This window comes from Triticum aestivum, chromosome 1A (assembly GCF_018294505.1).
Source record: "Triticum aestivum cultivar Chinese Spring chromosome 1A, IWGSC CS RefSeq v2.1, whole genome shotgun sequence".
NCBI lineage: Eukaryota > Viridiplantae > Streptophyta > Magnoliopsida > Poales > Poaceae > Triticum > Triticum aestivum.
This window is the reverse complement of record NC_057794.1, coordinates 583,606,470-583,615,869: the sequence shown is the minus strand read 5'-3', so window position 1 is coordinate 583,615,869 and position 9,400 is coordinate 583,606,470. Positions and strand designations below refer to the sequence as shown.

General features: G+C 46.8%; 1 protein-coding gene across 1 annotated transcript; it reads left to right on the top strand.

Annotated features, from left to right (window-relative positions):
- Positions 1-1,128: 1,128 nt before the first annotated feature.
- Positions 1,129-5,497, top strand: LOC123056046 (stomatin-like protein 2, mitochondrial). Its single transcript, XM_044479828.1, has 8 exons — positions 1,129-1,194; positions 1,614-2,057; positions 2,184-2,336; positions 2,423-2,480; positions 2,573-2,668; positions 2,949-2,981; positions 4,868-4,927; positions 5,020-5,497. The coding sequence occupies exons 1-7, from the start codon at positions 1,129-1,131 to the stop codon at positions 4,888-4,890; spliced, it is 873 nt and encodes a 290-aa protein (XP_044335763.1). The 3' UTR covers positions 4,891-4,927; positions 5,020-5,497.
- The last annotated feature ends 3,903 nt before the right edge of the window (positions 5,498-9,400 follow it).

The window sequence follows — 9,400 nt, the reverse complement described above, 5'->3', positions numbered from 1 at the left end:
GCTAAATCTAAAACATCTTATCTGAGGACGGGGCGTCAACCCGTTGGCTAGGCAGCCGGAGTTGCTGTCAGCCCGCCCAGGTTCGAGCCTCGGCTCTGACTTGCGGCGCTCGTGGAGTTTCTCCTATAAAAAAACCAATGAGGATTAGTCATTGGGTTGGTCTTAATTTTTTTAGAACATCTCATCTACTAAATCTGAAACTTAACTTTGTCATGCTAAAATCTGAAACCACTCATCTCCTAAATCTGACACTTGACTTTGCTCCAGTATATCGTGCTCAATCGAGCATCACAGAGCAGTATCCACGTAAGTTCCCCAGTCTTTTGTTTTATCATACAGAAGTTCCCTAGTCTACGTGTTGGCAGCGGCATCGGCAGTATCTACGCTATTTCTTTTTCCTAAGGTGAATGGGCTGTTCATGGGGGGATTTCGCTCGTGGGCTGCAAGGCCTTTGAACGTCGAGCGCTGTCTTGGTCAGTTCCAACGGCCACCATAGGATGCGCAAGGGACGGTAGGAAACGATCGACGTCCCTCACCCTCTGCAATACTTCTACCTACGTCAGACGATCTGGTTCCCAGATTGTGGAGGAAATTACAGCAAGAATAAATATCTTCAAAAGAGGCGCACTCTTCATAGAAAGACGAGGTTGCTCACCGTGTGTGGCGGACAGCTACACCTAGTGGCCTTTGTATCCCATGCATATAGTGTACTAAATAAATAGGTATGATTCTAAAAAATATATAACAGACTCATCCAACAATTTATTTAAACTAAGATGATATAAAAACAAAAGCATGAATATGCACGTCAATTTTAATAAGTACTCCTACTATAGATATTATAATTTTACCGAGTGATCACCAAAATCATGGTGTTGCTTTTCTGCATTAATTTAATCAGTTTTGCTAAAACAATTTAATTTGATAAGAGAGAAAGAGAAACGAAAACCTAAGTGTACGCATCCATACATGCCCGAAGCTCTTGAGAAAGTAGATCGTTAGGCCCTTCACCTTTGACTCCTATAATACTTATAATAGTATTCAGAGTTGCATCTGCCATGAAGCAAAAATACCAGGAAACTAAGAACTGAACAAATTATCAACATATAGATAGACTGAAACAAAAGGATGGGTCGATCTCCTCACTTTTTGGCCTCCAAGCTGTGCGACAGCGTCGAAGAATCCATCCCGGAGGTAGGACTTGGGTCGATGAGGAACGACCTGGACGAGGCCAAGTCGCCGGCTTAGGACTGATGGGATGGCCGGATGTGAGTGACTGAGTGGCCGCCGGCCGGGCCGGCCGGCTAAGGCAGGCGCGCAACACCAGCAAAGGCGGCAAGCCGGAAACAGCGGCAGCACACGGCGGAGAAAAGAATCGCAAGCGATGTTTGCCAGCGGCAAGAGCGACGAAACGATCGCGTGTGGTCTGCGGCCGTGCGACGCACGTTTTCCTATCCCTAGCAATCAACACTTTGGTCCTAGCCCATCTCGGTTCCTCCATTCTTTTTTTCCGGCCGGGGCCCTGACGAAAAGGAGCGTGTATCATCATCGTGTGTCTCAAAATAAAAATCATCATATTATCGTGGGTGGGAAACCGATCGTGGGTTAGATAGGAGAGAGAGAAGATAGGAGAGAAGAGAAGAGAGATAGATAAACTCTATTACTATGGCGATGTCAACGGCGACCCGGATGATGCGCCTTCACGCGCGCCGCTCCTCCGCCTTGTGCCTCCTCCGCTCCAGCCGCCCGGAACCCAACCCGGCGCTGCTGCAGGTACAAGGGCTCGCTGGTACCGGGGAGCCACCGTGGCCGCAGACCCGCCGTCGACCCCAGCGAACCTGGGCGTGAACATCGTGCCAGAGAGGAAGGTGTTTGTGGTGGAGCGCTTAGGCTATTACCACAAGACACTCTCCTCGGGGATTCACTTCCTCGTGCCCGGCGTCGACCGCATCGCCTACGTCCACTCGCTCAAGGAGGAGGCCATCCCAATCCCCGGCAACCCTGCCATCACAAAGGATGGCGCCTTGATCCAGATCGGAGGAGTGCTCCATGTCAAGGTCATCTCTAAGACTCTAACCCCTAAACCCTAGGAATGCTTTTGTTTGTTTGTTTGTTTGAGGAAACTAAACCCTAGGAAGCTTGCTTAGCTTACAAACTAACTCGAATGAAATTGAATTGCACAGATTGCCGATCCCTTCCTTGCTTCCTACGCCGTAGAGGGGGACCCCATCGATGCAGTCACCCAGCTTGCACAGTGTGTTGCAAGGAGTGAACTTGGCAAGGTTACCCTTGACAAGGCCTTTAAGGAAAGAGACACGCTCAACCACAACATCATGGTACCTACTATCAAGCCTCTCTCATAAATTTCATGGTCCTGCGAACTCATCTAACAAATTGTTTTGTCTTGTTTCTCTATCTGCAGAAGTCAATCAATTATAAATCATGCGAGTGGGGTGTCAAATGCCTCAAATACGACATACGTATGGTTTTTTCCTTTTCATCGTGTGAATGGGGTGTCAAATGTCGTAATACGGCATCTGTATTCCATTACTAATAACTACAAACTGTCCAGTTTTAGGCATTACTCCTCCAGAGGGAGCTAAGAAAGCCATGGAGATGCAGCTTGAAGCAGAATGCAGGAATTGTGCTCGGATCATTGAGTCAGAATGTAATGTCGGCACTTTAGCCTTTATATTAATTTGATTGAAACCGCTCTTCAGTTTAAGAACCTTCTGTTTCGTATGTGAAAAGTATGCGTGCGGCTTGACAAGTGCTCTGGTTCAGCCAGCATACTAATGCATGCTAGATGTAATTTGCAAACTAGTATGTCTTGCTACTTGGCTGGGTTGCCGAGTTTACTGATTCAGCTCATATATATATAGTATTACATTTGATTAAACCTAACTCGGATGTCCAGATTTAACTTATTGCTTCTTTTCTTCTGTTAGCTGCTATGATGGAAAGGGTGAACAAAGCAAAGGGTACGTGACATCTCTTTGGCTCTGTTTTATCATCTTGCTCTGAACATTGCCAAATATCTTGCTGCTGCCCTGCTCAGCTTGTGAAAATACTACACTTCTTGTACTGCTACATGCATAATACTCCCTCCGTCCCAGAATTCTTGTCTTAGATTTGCTAAGACAAGAATTTTGGGACGGAGGGAGTATGAGGAAATCATGTTCTTCTTCCTAATGGTATACAGTATTCTAACATTAGTTAATGTCAATGTGTAACCATACATGTAGCATTATCTTTTTATTATGGTGACAGCACTATGACTTCACTTGTAAACATGCTGTCGGGCACACTACCCTGACCATGAAACCTGATCGCCTCCTGTGGGAGTGGACTTCGAGCGGATTTTACTCTGTGAAATCCTGCTATCAGGTCACCTTCCAGGGTTCCACCCACAACAGCTCCTGGAAGTTCATTTGGAAGAACTGGGCGCCCCCTCATGTGCGCTTCTTCCACTGGCTCGCTGATCAGGATCGGTGTTGGATGACCACCGACCTCCTTGCGCGCCGCGGCCTCCAGCCCCACACCTCGTGCCTCCTCTGCTGCTAGAGCCCCGAGAGATGCACCACCTACTGCTCTGCTTCCTGTTTTACAGACAGGTTTGGCACGAGATACTTGCCTGGCTCCGCATGTCTTGCACGCCGCGGAACCATGATGCTTCCCTTCTGAACTGGTGGCGCGCTTCTAAACAGCGCTCCCTGAAACCCATGCGCAAAGGCCTCGCCTCCATTGCCTTGCTCACCCCATGTATGATCTGGAAACTCCATAACGACTATGTCTTAGAGGGCGCCCAACCTTCAGTCAGCAATCTTGTTGCTAAAGGACGAGGCGACACTTTGGGCTAGAGCTGGCTTCCAGGCTTTGCGACACTCTGCCCCAGACCTGGGATGTACATTAATTTTTCTGCATTTTTCACTTTCTGTATATCTTGGGAGGATTGTAATTTGAATTCTGCCTTTTCAATGAAAAGAAACGCAGAAGTCTCTTTGCGTTTTCTCGAAGATAATAATAATAATAATAATGCATCATGTATTTGTTCTGAATATCTCTCTGTTTTGGATGTATTTTTCCTCATTTGAGGAGATTGAATCTGAAGCAGTTATACATAAGGGAACTTAAATTATGTCTCGCAGATCGCTCACTCAACACGCAAGTTTTAGATACATACATCTTATGGTTATGAATTTCAGGAAACATCAAGTATTGTCACCCCTGCATTTTAGCAGAAATATTCAGTTCTACTGTTCATAGTATTACATGAAGAACTGTTCGGATTACAGTGACCCAGTTCACAAACTGAATATCTTTTTGTTTCTAGTATTACTTGCTTGAATATATTGTGATTGCACCCGGAGGGGAACTTTTGGTCTATGGGGACATATGCACCCTATATGAGAAAAAAATTAGTAATTCAACAAAAAGTCGAAAATTCCTGAAAATATTTTTGAAATAAACTTGACCTTCTATTGTATTCATGAGAAAAAAAATCCACGAAAAAAATATCCCTTTGACTTCTTTTCAAAAACGACAAATTTTTGGCTAAAATAGTGTGAATAGTGACCTGCAATAGCAAATAAATTTTGTCTTTTTTGCTGTGAGGTCAACTTTTGTTTTTTTCTCATCGAGATTTATATACTAGTGCAAAAGTAAGTCAAGTATTTTGTCAAAATAGTTCTTACCTATTTTGACTTTTTATTAAAATATTAAAAATAAATCCTCATATAGGGTGCATATACTGAAGGCAGCACAGAGGTATCACATTTTTCTTGTAAAATCTTGATGAAGCAGGATTTTGACCGTCACTTTTCCCCTCGCCTAACGAAACATAAATTGTTGCATCTAATTTGTATAGGCAGCCCGCTTGAAGGTCGCTGAAGAATACATGGAAGTATTTTCAAAACTAGCTAAAAATGTGAGACGAAAGTTGAATCATAAATATACGATTCTTAACTTTATTCTGTCTGATAAACATGATGGACACTGATGCATGCGTGCTTTTCAAAGTGTAGATGAAGACGATGCTTCTTCCGAGAGTCCCATGCAATCGGGGGGGCAATGATTGCTCAGTCCCAGGCCACAGTTTTGCCAGAAGACCTCGATGATCTGTCTCGTAAGATGCCATCCATCAGTGACATGGGCGGCGTCCTGTCAGATGACAAGGATCCACTGCCACACCCCAAGCAAAAGTAGCTGCAAATCTTGGTGCCGATAACTAACTTGCTGTATGCTGTATGTAATGCAACTGGATCAGCAAGGATGGTTTTTGAGTCTGGAAGTGAAGATTTCCATTTTACGTGCTGATGGGGCCAGGATGAAACACTTTGTTACCTAGTTGAGAACAAACCTTTGTGTATATTAATCGATGGTGCTACATGTAGAAGACATCCCAACACGAGTATCAACTGCTCGTCGTGACTTTTATTTCATGAGATTTTGTTGGTGTAAGGGATGACACAAGTTTAAACGGAAGTAAATTTACTTGTTGTTGCAAACGTAGAATTCTTTTCGGCCTGATATATCTGATACTATCTCATATGTGAATTGCTAATGCTGTGTTAGCTTTAGATTTGCATAAGTAGAGTTTATATGTTTGGTTCAGAGTTCTTTTTTATGAATAGTTTTTGTTTTGCCAAATTTTTTTGAACAGACAATTCTCAGAACCGCTTTAAAGGTCATCAATCTTGTATGCTCAAAATTAAGAATCGTGAATATTGTAGAGATATTCTACTTTTTTTTGTTCTGTTTGTTCTTGGCGACTCCTTTGCCGATGCGTTGGGTGTGACAATTATGCTTAATTGCCAACTGGTTTCTTTCCCCTTTAAGTACCTTGGTGTTCCTATTTCCCCTTTCACCCTCTTTTCTAAGGATTTTTCCTTATCGTTTCTTAAAGTTGCTAATTTCTTTCAGAAAAGAAGTTGCTAATAGAGTCTTCCCGTGGAGGGGTCGGTATTACTGTTCTGCGGCTAAGGTGTGCCTCACCAACGCCTGCTTATCTTCGCTTTTCGTATGTTTGTAATGGGGTTTTATCACCTCCCTGCCGGCTCCCAAGATGGTTTTGATAAGCACAGAAGCGGGCTCTACTGGAATTCGGCTGACAACAAAAGTAAATAATGTCTGGTTAAATGGAAACTAATGTGTAGACCAAAAAGCCTTGGGTGGCTTGGTATTTTAAACATTGCTTTTCGACAAAAGGTGGATTTTATTAACTCAAAATGAAGCATCAAGTGGATATAGACACAATGAGTACACACCCGGCCTCTGCATATCAAGGATGCACACAGCCAACACCAACACACACAAGTAAACACAACGGCAAAGAGTAAAGTCATATAAGACCAAAGCTATGCGTAAGTGAAGAAAAAAAAGACTAAAGCAGTCAAAACAGTAATCGACAAACTACAACAACGACCGTATCCGCACCAATCATCTCTTGACACCACAAGGACAACAAGGTTCTTCAACAACAATGCCTTCAGAAAGGTAATGATGCTCAAGCGCCACCTCACTGGATCCAACCGCTAGAGGACAGATTCTAGGTTTTCACCCTAAAGAACAAGTTTGAGCATATCCGATCAATGCCTTCAACAAGGTAATGATGTAAAAATGTTGCCATTGTCAGGTATAACCCACTTGGGTAGACCTAGGGTTTTTCAACCCGAAGCTCGAGACTGGATACTCAACAAGCACCACCACATCGAAGTCAATATGTGTTGTCGCCACCACTTTTCCACAATCCCAACAGCTACTCGCGAAGCGCTAGATCACACCACCGCCGTAGCTGCATAACCATATCCTCTGCGTCAAGCCGTTGTCCCTAGATTGCATCTTACTATCGAAGGCAGACTGGCTGGGTGAACCGTTCCATGGCATACATGACCAGGGATAGTCGGTCGAGTGCCTATCCGTGACATGTACATAAGCACTTGATGACCAAACTCATGCATGTGCTCCTGAACTGTCGTACAACTTGAAGAGCATAATGTCATACGCAACTTCGTCTTGCACGTGCTCCACCACCACTACAGCAACGATGGCGTCAAGGCATAGCCATCTCCACGGTCGCCGCAAGCCGTGGTCGCACCACCCCCGTTCCACCGCTCCACGCTGTTGTTGCAGTGCCGTCAGCTGTAGCATGGTGAAACAGATCCGCCTCCTTAGCAAGATCTGGCTACCAGGGTCTCCATTTGATGGACACCAAGCCGGTCACCGCCGCTGAACAAGCAGGGCCAGCACACACAACAACCAGCCCTAGCCGTGGCCGCTGAAGCATCAGCACACAACCCAATCAGCATCCAGCCCGTGTAGCCTTCATGCATGGATTGAGCGCCGTTGTAGATCGAGCAGCTTACATCGATGGAACGAGCATCGCCCCGCTGCCACCAACACCACGCGGCTTTGCCGGCAGCGAGGGGAAGGGAGGAGGGAGGTACCGCCAGTTCTTTTCATTGCTATTATGAACAAATGTTTAATTATGAAATGGTGGTGGTGTCGTGGTTCTAACTCTGACAGTGATGTACGGGGGTATGTATGGAGAGGCTAGATCTTATCTATGGAGGAGTTGTAAGCACACGAGGATTACGAGTTCAGGCCCTTCTCGAAGGAAGTAACAACCCTACGTCTCGGTGCCCGGAGGCGGTCGACTGAATTATGTGTGTATGAATAACAGGGGTGCCAACCCTTGATACTGAGGAGGGGGGTGGCTTATATAGAGTTCGCCAGGCCCCTCCAGCCCTCAGTAATGCAAGGTTTAAAGTACATTAAGATTGGGGGTTACTGGTAACGCCCCTAATAAAGTGCTATGATGACCATAAAAGCTACTTAATGACCGACCGTTTGCGTGCAGGGTGACTTTAGATCTCCTGGCAGTCGAGTGGTTGGAATTTGGTCGAGTGATTGCTTCGTGGTCGAGTGTCTTGAATCTGTCGAGTGGGATACCTCCAAGTCGATTGAAAGGTGACTTCTTCTAGGGATGTCCTTGGGTAGGGTACTTAGGACAGGTCCATGCCCCTATCCTAGGTACATAGCTTCATCATTAGCCCCCGAATGGATCGAGGTTCGAGTGGGGAAGGAGTTGGGGATCTTTCCGACTGGTTCTTCATGTTATATGAACGTCTTGTTTTGGATCAATTGTCACGGATGACGTCGTCAACTTCTTTCAGTCGCCTTGATCCATTCTTGGCCTCTTGTCGAGTGAATTTCTTTACTTGTGAAGTTCCGAGTGACGGTGTGAAAGGGATCTTCTGTTTGACGAGTTGTTCTGCGGCCCGCGGATTTTGCGGGATTTGAATTTCGGGAAGCGCGCGGGACGGGGGCGGCCGCAGTAATCGGATGGGATAGGACGGAAGCTCCTCGATCCCCGCGCCACCTTTTTCGCCACGTACCGCGCGCGCGCCTGTTGCGGGATTTGACGGGATTGCCTGGGCCTACCAGTCAGCCACTCGGAAGCGACCTCTTATAAGCTGCCGGCTCGGGACCCCCGAACAGTGCGCCTTCACTTTTCCCCCTTCCTTCACAAGATCCTCCGCCACCTCCGCTCCCACCTTGGTGCCGTAGGTCTGTTCGAGCTTCGCCGGCGATGATGGTGAAGGAGAAGACGTCGGCTCTGGAGCGCGCGAAGAAGGCGGCGGTGCAGGGGAAGGGGAAGAAGTCCGCTCGGGGCGGATCTTCCTCGAGGACTGCTCTGCCCAAGGATTGGATCCAGGGCGACTGGATGCCGTCGGTGATTCGGCAGGATGATCTCGATGATCTGGTCGAGGGGGGATTCATTCCCCACGAATCTGCGCGCCTCCCGGGGAAAGAAGTCGAACCCCAGCCTCTTGATGGTGAGTGCGTCCTCCTCGCCACCCATATCGATCGTGGATTCTCTCTGCCTCCTCATCCTTTTTTCCGGAGCTTCTTGAACTTCTTCGGAGCGCAGCTCCATCACTTTACTCCCAATTCTATTGTGTATCTTGCTGCTTTCGTTTCCTTGTGTGAAAACTTCTTGGGTTGCCGCCCCCATTGGGGACTCTTCAAGCACATCTTCACTTGCCGCTCTCAGTCGGTCAAGAAGGCCAAGTCGAGTGACGAACGGACGCAGGTGATCCAGCTGTGCGGGGGCCTGGCGATCCAGATGAGGGGAAAAAGTTCCTTTCCGTCTATCACTTTTCCCGAGTCAGTCCGTGGGTGGCAGTCGACTTGGTTTTACTGTAAAGACCAGGTGACCCCAGGACAGTCGACTGGGCTTCCCCCTTTTTCTCTGAATCGAGCACAAAAACCTGCCTCTCTGAAAGTGACGCCGGAGGAAAAGGCGCAAGTCAAGGTGCTGGTCGGTCGAGTGGTTCAGCTTGTCCGCGAGGGTGTGACTGGCATGGACTTGTTGGAAGTCTTCCTTCGGAGGCGCATC

What these genes read in the sequence shown, in the direction of transcription:
- LOC123056046 (XM_044479828.1), top strand. Translation starts at nt 1,129, where the DNA reads ATGGGTCGATCTCCTCACTTTTTGGCCTCCAAGCTGTGCGACAGCGTC. An exon ending in TCGAAGAATCCATCCCGGAG is followed by an intron (nt 1,195 to 1,613) that starts GTAGGACTTGGG and finishes TGGGTTAGATAG; the next exon opens with GAGAGAGAGAAGATAGGAGA. An exon ending in CGCTCAACCACAACATCATG is followed by an intron (nt 2,337 to 2,422) that starts GTACCTACTATC and finishes CTCTATCTGCAG; the next exon opens with AAGTCAATCAATTATAAATC.